The sequence below is a fragment of the Stomoxys calcitrans genome, chromosome 1 (genome assembly GCF_963082655.1).
Source record: "Stomoxys calcitrans chromosome 1, idStoCalc2.1, whole genome shotgun sequence".
Lineage (NCBI taxonomy): Eukaryota > Metazoa > Arthropoda > Insecta > Diptera > Muscidae > Stomoxys > Stomoxys calcitrans.
Window position 1 is genome coordinate 131,998,514 of NC_081552.1, and position 20,066 is coordinate 132,018,579.

The 20,066-nt window shown below is 39.3% G+C and overlaps 2 protein-coding genes across 11 annotated transcripts in view; one reads left to right on the forward strand and one right to left on the reverse strand.

Annotated features, from left to right (window-relative positions):
• LOC106094069 (IQ motif and SEC7 domain-containing protein 1) overlaps nt 1-20,066 on the reverse strand; it is a 134,282-nt gene that overhangs the window by 21,387 nt on the left and 92,829 nt on the right. For 9 of the 10 annotated variants that reach the window (XM_059363912.1, XM_059363960.1, XM_059364059.1 and 6 more), the window contains 5 exons: nt 6,313-6,548; nt 5,980-6,232; nt 2,480-2,952; nt 1,199-2,424; nt 308-1,139 (listed from right to left, as the gene is read on the reverse strand). In XM_059363912.1, the coding sequence (XP_059219895.1) occupies nt 308-1,139; nt 1,199-2,424; nt 2,480-2,952; nt 5,980-6,232; nt 6,313-6,548 (3,020 nt within the window). Of the gene's footprint in view, nt 1-307; nt 1,140-1,198; nt 2,425-2,479; nt 2,953-5,979; nt 6,233-6,312; nt 6,549-6,671; nt 6,810-20,066 lie in introns of those variants that run through there. The other variant, XM_059364140.1, reaches the window with a different exon arrangement.
• LOC131995533 (uncharacterized) overlaps nt 1-20,066 on the forward strand; it is a 59,851-nt gene that overhangs the window by 19,937 nt on the left and 19,848 nt on the right. The window lies entirely within an intron of this gene.

Genomic DNA, 20,066 nt, shown 5'->3' on the forward strand with positions numbered 1-20,066 from the left:
GACTGTCTACTTTTATTTCCTGAGGAACGTAGCGCTGTGACCAACATTCATGTCAATTATAGTGCGAATCGGCGACTGCCGTTGCAGCTACTCCGTATGGAATATTCAACCACCCGCAACTTGCTGACGCGCCCGGTAGCTCGCAGCTAAGCTTTTTCGTGACAGAAATCAACACCATACAGATCTATCCTCAATGTTCCAGCCTGTGTGGTGCTTACAGCTATCAAGTGCCGGAAGCGGGTTAATATCCGCACCCTCTTTTCAACCTTACCTAAGCTTTTAATTTTTTCTGGCTATTAATACTTACATTGTTCATGTATATCCAATAAACTGTTGCTAAGGGCGCTTCGTTTTAACTGCTGTGTTGGTTCAGTAGAACTTGGTGCTAACTCATTGGTCTGTGGGGTCTGATAAGGACATGGGCAAACCTCAACATCGGCCACACCACTGTCTCTGTTTTCTGAATTTCCAGCAGCACGGCTTCGAGCAGACTTTTGTCGTTCCAACTCGGCTTCTATGCGAAGCGATTCCATTTCGTCCATTTCACAAATAGATTCCTTAAGGTCTTCAGCAAATTTGCAACGATCGTGTTCATTACGAGCATTGAAGGTGACCAAAATTTTTCCATCAACTTTTTGTGATAATTGTATACAAAATGGATAATGAAGCACGTCAAGTAGGGTCACAACCATTCCATTTAGGGGAAAACTATTACGAAACGTATAAGTGACGGATGATTTCTTTTTGCTGAATATCTTCGTAATGACTAGCAAATCGTTAAAGAGAAACACCTCACGCTGATGTACTCCAGGTCGTTCTTTTTTGTTTATATCAGGGATTTCGTATAACCGGCAATAACACACTAGTCGGCGATGTGGCAGCGCTAGATTTGGTTTTTTTCCAACGATAGTGGCTTGCACTTTCATCACCTGTGTAACATGATCACTGCCCGGTTTGAATTCGTTGGCCTTGACACGGTCGTAAATGCCAGCCAACATATCTTTTTCAATGTCATGACAATCGTCGATGCCACGTAAATTTTTGATAAAGTCCTCAACTCGCATTCTTCGCTCCGGCTTTAAATTGGGAGTATGCAAATCGGTGTTGAGCATAATAATCGCAAACGCTAAGACAAATATCTGAAAGATAAAATTATAGATTATAGATTAAATGTCTTTAAAAATGAAAGTACACTTACCGTGTCGGATGATCGCAATCGTCCCACAATATCTTGATTGCATTGGCAGAAGCGTTGTGAAAATATTTCCATAAGGCGCTCTATTTTTTGAGCTTCGCCAGGCATTCGAAAATAGGCTTGAAATTTACGTAATGCTACATCTACCTGCATTCCCGATAGATCCAATTCTAAAGCGAAGCAGTTAAGTACTGCCATATTGAAAGAGTTTTGCAAGTTCCCTAAGTATTCACCTATCATTTGCCGCGAAAGTCCCTTACGTGTTATCAGAAAACGGGCAACGCCTTGAGGCGTATTTTCAAGAAAACCACGACGTATCAGATAGGCAATGCCTTTCTCGGGCTTCTTGTTAAACAAATTCAATCCGACGCGATACTGACGCTTTCGTATAGTTTCGGAAACTTTATAGTTTGGTACTTGAGCAGGTGGTCCAACTAGTTGATGATGTTCCTGCGGTTCTTGTTGTTCGTATTGGGCAGCACTTGTATGTGAAGACATTGCATGTTCTTCAACGACAACTCCACCGCTGGCTGCCGCTATAGCAGCCGAATTTTGTGCATGAGCATATGCTGGATCAGAGTTATGGACAAACTGTTGTGAACTGTTTAAAATAGTACCACGCTTCCAAGTATTTGGAGAATTCGATCGATCTGAACCCATGTCACTAATGGCATTGCGTTCTGCGGACGTAGCACTCGAATCGCTGCCTGAACTTTGGACCGATGTGAGACTTCCATTTTCAGCTGACTTACATAGACCATTAGTCCGCAATATTGAAGGTGGTGGGGGCGTTTGACGCATTACCATTATTTGTTTGTGAGCTTGTTGTTGCTGTAGTTGCATTTGGCTGTGTTGTTGTGCAGCTATAGAAGAAGTTCTTTTAGGAACTTCTGGTGGAACCTTTTTTCGTTCCTGGGATGACGAAGATCCTCTTGGACGCATATATATTTGAGCTGCAGAATAGTAAGGAGTATGTGGCGAAGATCCGCTAGTGTTTACCCATGAAACATTTAAAGATGAATCTAAATGTGAGCTGCTGGTAGAACCAGCGAAGCTCGCATCATGTTGAGCAGAATGATAACTTCCACAATAAGCAGTCAATTGATTCCCGCTAATATTATGTACTGCATAATAATGTGGTTCGGCAGCATGTAGCAAATTGACATGTGGGTGGCTTGGACCACTTCCTCCAGTAGAAACACAGCTTGTTAAAGATGTATTGGACACCCCTGCATACATTAAGGAAGTGTTAAAAACTCAATTTCCTTAAGACTGACTACTTACCCGATTGACTACGGGGTATCGTGCCACCATCTATGTGCCTGCGCTCACGCATTGACAATGAACGTGTAGGCGGTGTTCTTGATCCGGACGCAATTGGCTGGTGACTAACGAAACCGCCTGGAGGACCAGGCATTATTGTAACCCTGGGCTGTAGAGGTTGATTTGCCAATGGAGTTACCACAGAACTATCGAATACCTGAGATTCAACACTGCCTCCATACGACGAAGACGCAGATACATTGACCATAGTCTCATCTGCCACTCCGCTGCTTCCACCACTTAACATCATTGTCCTCCGGCTCAACCGCTTCTCTGCTTTTGCCATTGCTGTGATTGAGGCAAATTTCTTCACCATCATATAATGACGGAAGGCCCTTTGAATTGTGATAGCTGCGTTTCTAGCTCTCACTCCTCCATATTTACGTTCCAATAATTCAATTTGTTTCTCTAGCAAATCTTGGGAAAGTTCATACCTAAAAGTAAAAAATCGATTATTATGGCAAATTAGTCATCTCTTGTTTGTTGCAAAAAAAAAATCCACCTTTTGATAATCGGCCATATTTCATAAGATGCTAGAGTTAAGCTTCTATTGATCCAATTATAGAATTATTGAGTTCTAGGCTAAAATTCAACTAGACTGCTTTTAATTCATTACCTTATCAAACTCGTAAAAGAATTCGGCATACGATAAGATATTTGTTTGGTTTTGCGTCAATTCATTAGACGTAAAAATAATAAAACAACAAACACTTTCACATTCACCGCTAACACCACCACTTACGTCCACAAATACCAGGGTTGGAAATTACAATATTCAAATCAAACGAAACATAGAAAAGGTACTTTTTGTGCCAAAATAGTATTTTTTTTAACCCACCACCAATGAATGGGTGTAAATTCATTCCGTTTTCAACACATAGACATATCAATTTCCGACACTATAAAGTATATGCATTCTTAATCGTCGTAAAAATCTAAGACGACGTAGCCATGTCCGTCCGTCCGTATATATATATATATATATATCGATATAGATATATATATACATATATATACATATATATATATATATATATATATATATATATATATATATATATATATATATATATATATATATATATATATATATATATATATATATATGTATATATATATAGATATATATATATATATATATATATATATATATATATATATATGTATATATATATATATATATATATAGATATATATATAGATATATATATACATATACATATATATATATATATATATATATGTATATACATATACATATATATATATATATATATATGTATATATATAAATACATATATATATATATATATATATATATATATATATAAATACACATATATATATATATATATATATATATATATATATATATATATATATATATATATATATATATATATATATATATATATATATATATATAGATATATATATACATATACATATATATATATATATATATATATATATATATATATATATATATATATATATATATATATATATATATATATATATATATATATATATATATATATATATATATATATGCCCTTGCGTCCAACAGCATCTTTGAAAAAATACGGTCCAATGATTCCACCAGCGTACAAACCACACCAAACAGTGCATTTTTCGGGATGCATGGGCAGTTCTTCAACGGCTTCTGGTTGCTCTTCACTCCAAATGCGGGAATTTTGCTTATTTATGTAGCCATTCAACCAGAAATGAGCCTCATCGCTGAACAAAATTTGTCAAAATTTGAACACATTTCGAACCGAACACTGATTTTGGTAATAAAATTCAATGATTTGCAAGCGTTGCTCGTTAGTAAGTCTATTCATGATGAAATGTCAAAGCATACTGAGCATCTTTCTCTTTGACACCATGTCTGAAATCCCACGTGCTCTGTCCAATTCTAATGCATGAAAATCCTAACCTCAAAAAAATCACCCTTTATATATATATATATATATGAATTTAAAGGGTCACATTCAGAAGCGTACAGAAAAGGCTCACAGATGTTGGACACAATGTAGACGGGCCGTAGCCTCGAAATGGGGCCTGAATCCGAGGATAGTCCACTGGCTCTATAGGAGCGTGATTAGACCAACATAAGGACCACACAACTGGTTCAGAGAACATGTTGTCTTGGCATAGGCGGAGCGATGAGGACCACACCCACTAGGGCACTGGAGACTATGCTAGATATCCGACTCATTAAAATACAGATTAAGTGTAAGGCAGCCATTGCGGCTATGAGATTTAAGGCGATGGGAGAATTGAGGATGGGAGCACCTCACACCATCGCGGTATAATCGAGCCGACGATAGGAAACCTGGAAGGAAAGGAAGAGGTTTCCGATCGGTTACCTGAGATGAACCTTGAAGTCGGGTGCGAGGCACTGCTGCCATCGGCACAGTCTTGGATTGACGGAACCCTAGTATTGTCATCTGGAAGATCATGTTACACGGATGGATCAAAGCTAGAGGACAGAGTGGGCCTGGGGGTTTACATAGAAAACCCTGGGACTGAGGTCTGTTTTAGACTGCCTGACCATAATACGGTCCTGCAGGCGGAGATCCGGGCGATCACGGAATGCGTGAAGTGGTGTGGTCCTAACGCGAGGACGTCGAATGTGAACATCTTTACCGACAGTAAAATTGCCATAAGGGCAATAACAACCAGGTCAGTAAGGTCACGAACAGTCTTGCAGTGTAAGAAGGAGATTAACGCCTTCTCTGAGGATGGGAAAATCCGGATAGTTTGGGTGCCTAGCCATAACGGAGTAAAGGAAAATGAAAAGGCAGACAATTTGGCGGTGAAGGCCAGAGGACTGCCGTCAATAAACTTGGTTATCCCGAAGCCTTTCGGGTCGACGCAGTCCGGGTTAAGGGAGTGGGCGACGAATGCGCATGCAACATTGTGGAACAGCGAAACGGTCGGTAGGACGGCGAAAATCCTATGGGGGGATCCAAATGGTGAGAAGATGAGGCTATAACAGAAAGGAAGCAAAAAGGAGGTCAGTATAGCTATTGGTATCATAACGGGACACATAGGACTACGAGCTCACTTATGTAAAATCGGTGAGGCAAGTGATAGCATGTGTAGGGCATGCGGGGAAGATAATGAGACTTTGGAGCATTTCCTTTGTCATTGCCCGGCTTTCACGTTCAACAGACACCGGTACTTAGGTGGAGACACAATATCAGACATGAACCAACTGAGGGGAGTGGCATTCAAAACAATTAAGGATTTTGTAAGTAGCACGGAATTCCTAACTTAAAATTTTCTTTCTTTCTTTTCTTTTCATTGATGTATAGGAAATACATAGCTGCCATTATAAGAGTAGAAAGGAAAAATAAATCGGTTTCATCATCACGATGTTTAAAACAATTTTTGTGAAATTGAAAATGGGTTCTTAAGGGAATTTGTTTGTAAAAAATATTATTCATACTTACGCTGACTGTGTTCTAGAACGCTTTAAAACCTCGCTGCCGCTGCGTATTGAACATTTTTTATTTACACTTTGTTGATGCATTGATGACGACGAACAAGGACCTCCGCATCCTATACCTGTTCCTACGCCACTGCTAGCCATGACTACAGCTCCCCCATGATGGTAATGATGATGTGGGTGATGACCATGAATATGATGGATGCTTTTCTGCACATGATCGTGTGTGCTGATGTGATGAGCATAATGTAAGCCACCTATTCGAATGAGAAAACGAATGATTAAATACACAACTAGTGTTTCCTACGCATTTGTCGTTTGAGAGTATTAAACATACCATGCATATTTGGTAATTGCTGCTGCTGATTGCATGAAACATACGCTTGTGGTTGATGTTGGAAAACCATTGGAGGTTGGTTGTCGCTGTGATAAGTCATCGAATTTGTCGACGCACTCGATGGTACATAATGTTGCTGCAGGTAAACATATCCTCCGCTTTCAGAACCAGATGTATTTGAGCCCGGAATTGCATATTGAACAGATCCACTTCGATCAACTTGTTTTTGGGGAAAGCTAAAATGAAAGTTGTCAATTAAAAATTTACTCAAAACTGAAAACAAATTCATTTAATGTCTTATAAAAAAAAAACCTTCAGCAATTATTTTAAGAAACATCTCTCTCGATTGGTTTATCTACCTTTCCCCAATTACATATCCAGAAATACAAATAATCATGTTATATCCCGAATTAAGTCTCAGATGTATTTCCCTTATTTTCATTCAATTACACCATTTTTAACACATTTTCTGTATACGTATATAAATGACGCATTTTAGATGTTAGCACACGCACGGTCTAAAACGAACTAAACAGAGCCATATTGTCCCAAGCGTCACAAAATGTACTGTATGTATGGTGATACAGCTGCAAAAAAAACACACGAACACATGCATAGTCAACGTTATTATGTATTCGGGAGAGCAAGAGGTATCCAAAGAGATCATTAAAAAGGATAACCTAACAACAGATTTTAAAATACATTTTGTTGTAGTACCAAGCGGCGGACTTCATGTTTTCCTGGCCTTATCATTAGAAACATACGCAAGGCCTGTGTTTCCTAATGCAAACTAATTCGAATTATTAGGTGTGTATTTGCCAATTACTTTTGTAAAATCTTCTTGTGGTGCTCATTGGTTTGCACAAGATGACCTGAGAAATATGCATGTATATATAAGAAGACCACCACAAGAGGTTTGCAAGAAATCAAATTTCTTAACAAACTGCATCTTTGTTTAAATAGTACCATGATTTGTACATTTCTTTTCAAAACATAATATTCTGTCCTGTTATATTTTAGAAATGTACAACGCAAAGAACGTATTATAGGCTGTTATCACATGACATGATCAGATTTAATAATTTTTGGAAAGGGTCCAAATAGAGAAAAATAATTTTATTGGAGAAACGGTCACAAACAATTTAATATTCCATCTGGAGATCGGTTTATATAGGAGCTATATCTAAATCTGAACCGATATGGCCCATTTGCAATCCCACGACCAACATCAATATTAAGTATCTGTGCAAAATTTCAAGCGGCTAGCTTTACGCTTTCGACTGCTATTGTGATTTCGACAGACGGACGGACGGGCATGGCTAGATCGAATCAGAATGTCCAGACGATCCAGAATATATATACTTTTTGGGGTTGAAGATCAATATTTCGAGGTGTTACAAAAGGAATGACTCGGTTAGGATACCCCCATCCTATGGTGGTGTGTATAATGACGTCTTTCAAGGACAACGAAGTTCTGGATAAATCACCAGTGCAGGCTTATGTCGAACATCTGTCGTCAGGATTGCCATGACATTTTTTCAAAAATATGTGTGGCCACCCGCAGAAATCCTCTATTGTGAATGTTTAAATAAAATAAAAACCAATTATTTATAAATTGCGTGCACATTTCTACATTTTACAATTATTTTTAATGTTTTCCTCGCATTGTTCTGACAGCTTGGCAAATGGCGTTACCACCGCATGGCAAACAAACAAACTGTACTGGAAACTTTTCTGCGTTTTATTTTTGCACTTCACGGCTTTTCTATTCAGTACCGCCCTTAGGCCCAGTATGCACTTCAAGTGAAATTTTCGGTAGAAAACACATGGTGACAAAAACTATGCATTCCTTTCGACAATTTGTCACTCTTTCGTTGTGCAAAAAATGATCAAAGCAATAATTTTCTTGCAAAGAATCCAAAAATATGTCCAATGTTTTCAATGTCTTCCTATAACACAAGGCAGACAGAAAATTTGGTTTAGGATAATATATCAATGCATTTCTTATTGCAACGAAAATTTCGTTTGGGGTACATACCGCCATTTAAGCGTAAATATGTACAAAAAACACACGTTTTGCGCTAAATTTATTCGGTCTTGAAATAATTCATACAATCGGATATTGTCCGGCTGCAGATCGTAGGAAAGATTATCAAACATAATTTAAAGATGATCAATTTTCCAACGTTCAAAGGAAACATTCCCTTTGGTGAAAAATATTTTCCTTCAAATTAGGGATTTTTTATGTAAAATGGTAGATTAAGAAATCCTTAACTTTGTGTCTTGTTATTAAAGACAAAATTCTAAAATGAAGGTTAGGAAATTGACCTTGGGACAAGACAACAGTGAACCGTAGTTAAAGATACAAAATAGCCTTACAAATAGGAGCGTCTTTAAAAGTTTAATTTTTTTAGGTTAAGATGCTGAGTTTAAAAAGATTTTTTCAAAAAAAAAAAATAATAATTGGATAGTCATCTATGAAGAAAAATAAAAATCAATCAACGTTCTAATTTGAAACGGATGCTCATGTTCTTAAGCAAATAGGATATTAAATTTAAATATAGCATCTTTATTTTAATGTTTTGGTCCTTTGGCTCCTTTTCATTGCTAAAATCCTACGAATAAGGAAAAATCTTGAACTTTTTTTCGGTGTACATAACATACATACATGGATTTTTGAGACTTTGTTTTCAATTATATTTATTTGGAAAAGCACAAAGCTAGCTAATTCATTTTATTTAAATTGCACTCTGCAGTGTAGTATAAAGGCTCTATTACACGGCATTTAGTTGTCTTATGACAAGTCAAATTTAGCACATGTAGAGTGGTACATGTCGTGTGATACAAACGAATCTAACATACGAAAATCACTTTTCAAAATAGCACATTAACATTTTTCGATTAGAGTGTGCTCTGTTCCCTCCAACAAAAACATGATGAAATTTATGATTTAACCTGTTTTCTGTCTTTAGCATTACGCATAAAAACAGCTTTTGCTCAAACTTTTAGGTTATGCCATATACAGGTGAGAATGCAAAAATGATTAATCGTATGTAAATTGACAAATTCGACATTTTCAATTATATGTGAATACAAAATGTGACATGTAAAATAAGACATCTACATACCGTGTAATAGCGCCTTAAGTAATTTTTTTCTGCCAAAAATATAACTAGAATAATCCAAACAACATTTATGAGCAGGTATATTCTCATTGATCCAATTCATAACATTCATTGCCAGCCAGGCAGGTGTATTGCGCACCAGGTATATTACTCCTTACCAATACATAAGCAAATCCATCTTCGGTAGTCACAATAAAGTGTTTTTCGCAAATGGAGAGGATTGTCTTACATTAAAAAGAGATTCCTTTTCATTGAACAAAACATCTGCGCATTCAATTATGTATGTAGCTAATCCCATTCAAGTCCTATGCACTCTCTTCTCTTACCAGTTGTCCTGCGTTAATGATCGACCAAAATACACATACATATGTATGAGTTATTCACAATTAAATATGTTTAAATGTCTGCGTTAACAGCTGCAAGATTTACTAGCTATGTGTGATAAAAAAATAAGGAAACTACACTTAAAAAAACGTAACAAAACTTAACTTTCTTAAAGTTAGAAAATAAACATTAACGGCCTTGTTCACAAAACTTAATGAAGATTTGAAATAGGTTTATTTGACATATTTCATTTATAGAAATGTCAAATAAACCAATTTTAAGGCTTCATAAAGTTTTGTGAATAAAGTCGTAAAAGTCTAGTGTAAAACTCTTACTTTAATTTGTTAAGAAATTCTATTTATACCCACCACCGAAGGATACATTCATTTTGTCATTCCGTTTGCAACACACCGAAATATCCATTTCCGACCCTATAAAGTATATATATATATATTCTTGATCAGCGTAAAAATCTAATACGATCTAGACATGTCCGTCCGTCTGTCTGTTGAAATCACGCTACAGTCTTAAAAAATAGAGATATTGAGCTGAAATTTGCACAGATTCTTTTTTTGTCCATAAGCAGGTTATGTTCGAAGATGGGCTATATCGGACTATATCTTGATATAGCCCCCATATAGACCGATCCGCCGATTTAGGGTCTTAGGCCCATAAAAGCCACATTTATTATCCGATTTGCTGAAATTTGCGACAGTGAGTTTTGTTAGGCCCTTTGACACCCGATTTTGCTGAAATTTGTGGCAAAGAGTTGTGTTAGGCCCTTCGATATCCTTCGTCAATTTGGCCCAGATTGGTCCAGATTTGGATATAGCTGCCATATAGACCGATCCTCCGATTTAGGGTCTTAGGCCCATAATAGCCACATTATCCGATTTTTCTGAAATTTGGGACAGTGAGTTAAGTTAAACCCCTTAATATAGTTCTGCATTATGGCACAGATCGGTCAAGATTTGGATATATCTGCTATATAGACCGATCTCTCGATTTAATATTTTGGGCCTATAAAAGGCGCAATTTATTGTCCGATGATGCCGAAATTTGGGATAGAGAGTTGAGTTAAGCCCCTCCACATATTTCTGCAATTTGGTCTCGATCGATCAAGATTTGCATATAGCTGCCATATAGACCGATATATCGATTTAAAGTCTTGGTTCCAAAAAAGACGCATTTATAATACGATTTCACTGAAATTTGACACATTGACTTATTTTAGGCTTTTCGATATCCATGTTGTATATGGTTCAAATCGGTTTATTTTTAGATGTAGCAACTAAAAAGACCAAAATGTTGTTATACATAAATGAACAATAACTTGTACTTATTAGTATTTGGTCCAAATCGGATCATATTTCGATATAACGGATATGGGATATAAGGTATGCAATTTTCACTGGATTTTCATGAAAGGTGGTTTACATATATACCCGAGGTGGTGAGTATCCAAAGTTCGGCCCGGCCGAACTAAACACCTTTTTACATGTTTAATTTATCTTAAGGTTGATGTGACCATATAATTAAGTTACTTCTAATTCAAAGCAAATTCTATAATTCAACTAGCATATTTTGAAGATCTTCAAGCACTTCATTGGTTGGATAATCTCTTTGCCATATTACCGCAGCAAACGTTTTGACATTGTTCTAATAAGAGCTTCGTATTTGCCAGGTGTACTTTTATTCCATTCCTCTTGTACAACTCTCTATAGTTCGTTTTTATTTCTGGGCTGAAACAACTCATTTTATAATCCCTTCAAGTTTCCAATCGCGTTTAAATCAGGGCTTTTCGCTATCCGCTTCAAACACCCTATAATGTTTCCTTAACCCAACACTAAGAAACTTATTTCTGAATGAACTACTCAAAGAACTTTGTAAAATGTTTAAAATTTGTATTTCTTGAGTTCACAATAACATGCTCCAAAAATATATTTTATTATTTCCTTTGGCTCTCCACAAACGCGCGGAATAATGTGGAACCTAATTTTAAAGTATGAAATAATTTAAAATTATTTTGTTGGTTCGAGACTCGAACACGAAGAAGAGAATGACAGAATGTCGTGCACTCTGCCACAAAAGCTTCTACATATTTTTTGATAAATGTTCTTTTTTTTAAGTTATGCTCACTTCCACTGCTTAGGTTAGGTTAGGTTTAAGTGGCAGTCTGCCATCAGACTCAGACGTTTTCGTCCATTGCGATACCACAGGAACAGAAGAAGGAAGATGCCTTCTAGTTCCTAGTCTAGATTAGGCTACATAGTTTTGGAATGCTCACAGCCCCCTCTTTGTGACCATCTATCATTCGTTGCCCTTCGGGCCAGGTCCTGAAAACTTAGCTTACATGTCGCTAGATGCAATTTCGTCTGCTTTAGAATTCCCTAGGATATATCTGTGACCCGGCACCCAGAACAGGTGAATTTTGAACTGTTCAGCCATCTCGTTAAGAGATCTGCGACAGTCGAGGGCGGTTTTTGTGTTCAGAAATACGTTCTCCAGGGATTTAATGACTGCCTGGCTGTCTAAAAAGATATTTATGCCAATCGTCGTAATGACATTATATCTTAGCCATTCTACCAATTCCTTAATTGCAAGGACATACGCTTGATACACACTGCAATGGTCGGGTAACCTCCTCGATATGACCAGTTCTAGATCTTCAGAGTACACCCAAAGCCCACCTGGTCATTTAGTTTGGAACCATCCGTATAGAAGTCTATGTAACTTCTGTTATCAGGGATATCGTAGTTCCAATCGGTTCTATCATGAATAGTGGTACTGTAATTTTTATCAAAAAGCGGGTCAGGTAGGGTGTAATTCACACTGCCTGGAACATCGGATATTGTATCAATTATAACACAGTGTCCGTGGCCGCCACATGACCTCACGGCAGTGATCGCTGCAATTTGGGTAGCCACAATGTCCAGGGCATAAGATGTAGCATTAAATTCAGTGCATCAGATGGTGTCGTCCTCAGTGCGGCTGTGATGCACATACAAGCCATCCTTTGGATCCGGTTAAGTATTGAGCAGTAGGTGGATTTTTGAAGCGCCGTCCACCAGACCACAACACCATATAGCATAATAGGTCTGACAACTGCAGTATATACCCAATGCATGACACGCGGTCTTAATCCCCAACTTTTGCCAATAGCTCACTTGCAGGTGTATAGGGCAAGAGTGGCCTTTCTTGCCCTTTCCTAAATGTTGGATTTGAAGTTCAATTTCCTGCCCAGCAAAACACCCAGGTATTTTGCGCTTTCTGTAAATGGAACATTCTCTCCACCCAAGGAGACAGTTACCACTGTAGGCAACTTGTATCTTCTGCTGAAAAGAACTACACTACTGCTGTCTTGCACGGATTTATACCCAGACCACTTTAGGTTGCCCACTTTGCTGTTACACGTAGAGCTTCCTGAAGTATTGGTTGCTCAAAAAGTAATTGCGGATTTTTCATATAGCCGGCGTTGACAAATTTTTTCACAGCTTGTGAATCTGTAATTGCATTCTTTCTTCTGTCAGTTATCAGCTGTTACTTTTAGCTTGCTTAAGAAAAAAAGTGTAAAAAAGTATATTTGATTAAAGTTTATTCTAAGTTTTATTAAAAATGCATTTACTTTTTTTTAAATAAATCCGCAATTACTTTTTGGGCAACCCAATATATCACTTAGAGTGCTGGGAAACTTTCCCTAACCGCAATTGCCACGTCATCAGCATACGCGACCACTTTTACACCTTTTTCTTCCAGAGACAATAGTATATTGATAATGGCTATATTCCAAAGTAGAGGAGACAGTTGACCCATCTTAGTAGATCCAAGCCTGCCGTTATACGTCTTTTAGTAAGTAAGTTATTAATAAACTTTCTTACGGTAGAGTTGATGCCTAGAAACTCCAACTGTTTTAAATTATTGAAAGCACCTTCAATGTCAAGAAATGCTACCATTGTATATTCCTTGACAGCGAGAGAACCCTCCAGGTCGTGAAGGACTGTTTCAGTGGATTTGCCTTTACTATATGCATGCAGCTGCCGCGACAAGCGATCTCTTGGGATCTTTGCCCTAAGATATGTTTCTATCAACCTCTCAAGAGTCTTCGGCATAAAGGATGACAGACAAATAGGACCAATATCTTTCGCCTTCGCGTGGTAGAGTTTTCCAGCTTTCGAAATGAAAATGACCCGTGTCCCTCCATCCCACAGGACTGGTTCCCTATGCCAGGGAACTTGTAATTCAATCGGTGATACATCATCAGTGTCTAGGACTTAAAGGAGTCGAAACTTCTTATCGCCCAAAGGATTTGCAGCTCAGACACAATTTCCCGAATAACCTCCGACGAATGCATACCAGTGACAACCTCTTCTGGCGCTACGTTGTCCGTTGGAGAATTTTCCGGGAAATGTGTATCAAAGAGTAGTTCTAGTGTTTGCTCACTAGATATTGTCCATACATTCTCTGACGTCTAAATATACCCCATCGTAATAGGTCCCGAGGACAGAATCTTCCATAGCCTAGAGGCCTCAGATGTATCCTCCACGGAGATACAGAAAGGATTTTTGAGCCTTTCTCAGCTCGCCCTTATATTTTCTAAGCTCAGCCTTATAGAAGTCCCAATCGAGTGGTGCTCTTGTTACTTTTGCTCTGTTGAAGGGTTTTCTGCAGTCCTTCCTTAAACCAACCAGCTCTGTGGCCCACCATGGCGGTCGCGGTTTGCCCGTTGGGTTGGCCTCGTTGGGCCTCGTGATCCGCTTGACTACTATGTCTATATACTCCGCAGTTTCCCCTTCCTTTTCTGGTCTAGAAGGGATAGACGTGCAGTATTTGTGCCGAAATATATCCCAATCTACCTTTCTTCTGTTTAGCCGAGGGACCACTTCTGCAGTATTTTCTCCAACGCTGAAACTAATATAACGGTGATCAAAGAAGCTGTGGTCATCCAACACATCCCAGTCGCATATTCTTCCACTTATATCTTCCAACACAATAAAGGTCGGTCTATATATTTTATTAAAAATCGCCAGATCACAACTTACAATATATTCGATAAGCAACCTACCCCTTTCGTTGACATCCGAACTTCCCCACATCTGGTGATGTGAATTAACATCACTTCCTACAAAGAGGCTCTTCTTCCCTGCAGAATCGGCTTCAACCAGTGACTTGAGGTTTGAAGGCGGCATCTCTCTCTATGCCATATATAGGGTAATGAGACTTGTCTATTTCAAGGCTGACAACTACTAAATCTTCTGTGCATAGCGACGGAAGAAGAAAAACATTTAGACTACTTTTGGCAAGAATACAGTGGGAGGTTGAAACAGTGAGTTAATTTAAGCATCCCGTTATCCGATCAGCATATAGTCCAAATCAGACCATAATTCGATAGAGCTGTCATATAGAACAATCTTCCAACTTATTAAAAGTTTCTATTGCAGGATATTGTCCGGCATTAGACCATTGTTTAATGCTTTCTATTCAAAGAATAGTACAGCAAAAAAAAAATAAACATTTAAAAAGTCAGCAAAAAGTGTGTTGTTAAAAGAAGCATTTGACTGGTTTCCTTTATCGCGATTTCATTTTCAACTAAGAAAAATCATCAGAAGGAGATGTCAAATGGATCATGGTGCTTTACAACCATTCCAACTTACGTTAAGTTGTAAAGCACACATCTGAATTTGAACAGGGCTCTTTAAGTCGACTTGTTTTATAAGCGCAATAGAAAAAAATCAAATCTTTCTTCCCTTATTATACTCCGAAAGCCTGGCAGGAGGCAAGGGTGGTGTTTATACCTAAGCCCGACAAGGCAAGTTATGCAACACCAAAGGCCTACAGACCCATAAGCCTTACATCCTTTCTACTCAAAACCATGGAACGTATTGTGGACACCATGATGAAGAGTATGACATCCAGCGAACTGCTCAAATACAAACATGCCTATGTCAAGGGAAGGTTGGTGGTGTTATAATACTTCTAAGAGATAAGGATCCGAACGAGCTATTAAGAAGGGCCGAAAGGGTCTTGCATATGGCATATGACTGGGCTAGACCCAGATGTTTCAATGTTAACCCAGAGAAGACTGAAATATGCCTGTTCACGAGGAAGACGAAGGTGGGACAATTTAACGCACCACGTCTCCTCAGTAAGACGATTTAGATATCTGACAAGGTCAAATACTTAGGTGTGATCTTGGACAGGATATTGAATTGGAAGTGTCACATTCAAGAGCGTACTGAGAAGGCTCACAGATGTTGGGCACTATGTAGACGGGCCGTAGGCTCGAAATAGGGACTGAATCCTGCGATAGTCCACCGGCTCTACAGGAGCGTGATAAGACCAATACTTACTTACGCCTCAGTAGTATGGTGGACTGCTATGGAGAAAAAGTGCAACATAAGGACCATGTAACTAGTTCAGAGAACATGTTGTCTTGGCATAGGAGGAGGACCACGCCTACTAGGGCAATGGAGACTGTTCTAGATATCCGACCCATTAACATACAGATTAAGTGTAAGGCAGCTATTGCCGCTATGAGATTTAAGGCGATGGGAGAATTGAGGATGGGAGCACCTCATACCATCGGGGTATAATTGAGGCGACGATAGAAAACCTAGAAGGAAAGGAAAAGGTCTCCGATCGGATACCTGAGATGAACCTTGAAGTCGGGTGCGAGGCACTGCTGCCATCGGCACAGTCTTTGATTGACGGAACCCTAGTATTGTCATCTGGAAGATCATGTTACACGGATGGATCAAAGCTAGAGGACAGAGTGGGCCTGGGAGTTTACATAGAAAACCCAGGGCCTGAGATCTGTTTTAGACTGCCTGACCATAATACGGTCCTGCAGGCGGAGATCCGGGCGATCACGGAATGCGCGAAGTGGTGTGGTCCTAACGCGAGGACGTCGAATGTGAACATCTTTACCGACAGTAAAATTGCCATTAGGGCAATAACAACCAGGACGGTAAGGTCACGAACAGTCTTGCAGTGTAAGAAGGAGATTAACGCCTTCTCTGAGGATGGGAAAATCCGGATCGTTTGGGTGCCGGGCCATAACGGAGTAAGGGGAAATTAAAAGGCAAACGATTTGGCGGTGAAGGCCAGAGGACTGCCGTCATCCCGAAGCCTTTCTGGTCGACGCAGTCCGGGTTAAGGGAGTGGGCGACGAATGCGCATGCAACATTATGTAATAGCGTAGGACGGCGAAAATCCTATGGGGGGATCCAGATCGTGAGAAGACGAGGATATTACTGAAAGGAAGCAAGAAGGAGGTCAGAATAGATATTGGTATCATAACGGGACATATAGGACTACGAGCTCACTTATGTAAAATCGGTGAGGCAAGTGATAGCATGTGTATGGTATGCGGGGAGATGATGAGACGTTGGAGCATTTCCTTTGTCATTGCCCGGCTTTCGCGTCCAACAGATACCGGTACTTAGGTGGAGACACAATATCAGACATGAACCAACTTAGGGGAGTGGCATTGAAAACAATTAAGGATTTTGTAAGTAGCGCGGAATTTCTAACTTAAAATTTTCTTTTTAGAGGTTACTTTATAGTTTTTAGAGCGCACAACAAACCGATTACTGGCTTAGGTGTATGTCCATAGTGGCATAGGGCGGATTAATATCTGTACATTTTTTCAACCTAACCTTCCCTTATTCAAATCCAACTTATCCAACGATGGTAATAGCAACACACAAACATGTTTTGCAAATCTCTTTTTGTTCTTCGCACGGCGATCGCCCAACGGTTGATTCTGCCAGTGCTGTTTTTGTGTATAGGCAGTGACCTACACCACATGCGACGTGCCTTTCGTTTGGTTTGTCTGCTTGCGCTTTTTTTTTTGGTCTTAAAATCTTATTGACCATTGTTTAATGCTTTCTATTCAAAGAATAGTATAGCAAAAAACATGACTCAACACCGCCCAACAAACAGGGGGCCGACAACGAGACAATCACGGCATCTGTCAATATTGGAAAGACTAGAAAAAGCAAAGATCCTAATACTAAAATATCAGGCAGTGCAGTGGCGAGAGACCCAACACAGCCTAACAAACAGGAAACCGACGACGGACCCATCACCGACTTAAAGATTCTGAATACTGGGATAGGTAAAGATCCTAATATTGAAACATTAGGCAGCGCAGCGACAGTAGTCTCAATGCAACCCAACGAACAGGGAGCCTACTCCCAAGAAGCCCATTTACTTAAAATTTGGAAGGCTAAGATAGGCAAAGATCCTAGTATTGAAACATCAGGCAGTACAGGAAATGAAAACCCAATACAGCTTAACGAACAGGGACCCGACGATGGAACCATTGCCGACTTTATAAAAGGTCGGAAGACTAGACTAGGCAAAAAACCTAAAACGATAACATCTGGCAGTGCAGTGACAGGAAAGTCAATGCAGTCTAAAGAATAGGGAGCAGACGATGAGATCATCACCTACTCCCAAGATGCCCATTTACTGGAGGACCAATGATTGAAGTAATCCAGATAAACCTCAACCGGAGCGAGACTGCTGCACACGCTCTGATGGAGAAAATCAGCAACGGCAAGATTCATATTGCCTTAATTCAGGAGCCATGGACGACCCGGAACAAAGTTTCTGGACTGAGCTATATTAACTACCAATTATTCTATGCTAACACTGGTACTCGGCCGAGGACCAGCGTTATTTGTCATACAAAACTGAATTATTTTCCCCAGAGTTGTCAACGTCGGATGCAACAGTGGTGAGACAGGGAGACGGTGGAGCATACCTGTCATCACGTTATCTGCCTTTTGAATCTCCGATACCGCCACCCACTTCGGAGCTGCAACGGCTGGCGACGAAAGCAAAACAGACAGGAAACGGGGTACTAATAGGGTGCGATGTGAACTCTCAGAGTTCTTGAATACTAACGACCTAATAACACTTAATATTCCGCTACCTTGGTTAATAGGATTAGGGAGGAGGTATTAGATGTGACGATATGTTCGGAAAATCTAATCGATGAGGTTCAGGATTGGAGGGTCTCCATGGACGCTCTATCTTTGACCATCGCTACATTAGATGTAGAATAGCACGGCCAGAGCCGAATCCCATAAGCTTTCAGAATAAGTTGAAAACCAACTGGACAAAATTCGGAAGGCTACTCAGAAGAAGACTTGGGCAAGATAATTTAGATTGTCCAAGCATAGAAGACATTGACGAAAATGTCAACAGGATTACGACTGCACTTGGAAAAGGAAATCAGCCCAAGAAAACCCTGGATGACCGGGGAGATTCCCAATATTGGGAAAGAGGTCCACAGACTTTTTAACAGAGCACGTCGTAAAAAAGCGGAAGTTTATTGGGATGTGTATTACACACGTCTCAAGGAATACAATAGGGTTACCAGAGCGGCAAAACGTGCCTCCTGGAAGCTTTTATGCGAACAGGTCGATAGCGTTAATGACGACGCCAAGATAAAGTTTCTCTCAAAAACCCATGTCCAAACTGAAGCTTTATTAGACGACATAGCAGCGAGAGCAGAGACAACGGAGGACATGTTGAGGCTTTTGATTAAAACCCCATTTTCCACAGGATACGAAGGGACTCACGGAGACACAGGAATCTTGGAATAATGACGTTGATCGAATGTTTATGATATCGGAATTTATGGTGAAGGAATCCTTGAGGAGCTTCAGACCATTTAAATCACCCGGACCTGATGGAATCTGGCGCCTTATCTGGTCAAAATTTTTACAGCATGCCTACGACTTGCATATACTCCGAAAGCCTCATATGAGGCAAGGGTGGTGTTTATATCCAAGCCCGACAAGGCAAGTTATGCAACACCAAAGGCCTACAGACCCATAAGCCTTACGTTCTTTCTACTCAAAACCATGGAACGTATTGTGGACACCATGATAAAGAGTAGGACATCCAGCGAACTGTTCAAATACAAACAGCATGCCTATGTCAAGGGAAGGTCGGTGGAGACTACCCTGCAGGAGGTTATGCATAAAATAGAAGAATCCTTTGATGCCAAAACGTACACACTGGCGGTATGCATTGACATCGAGGGGGCTTTTAACAATGTGCGGACCGACACACTGATCCAATCCTAGACCAGTGCCGGGTGGACTTGGTCCTTAGAAAAGTCTGCTGAATAATATCATTTTTACACATTTCCTTACTCAAGTTGGGTATTAAGTTCGTGTTTCACAGTGAAACTTAATATTTTTTACGATTACTTTCTGAAGATAATAGATTTTGAAGCAAAAAGATTTTCTGATTTCATTCATTAGGGCATTCCAATTTTTTAAGATAAAA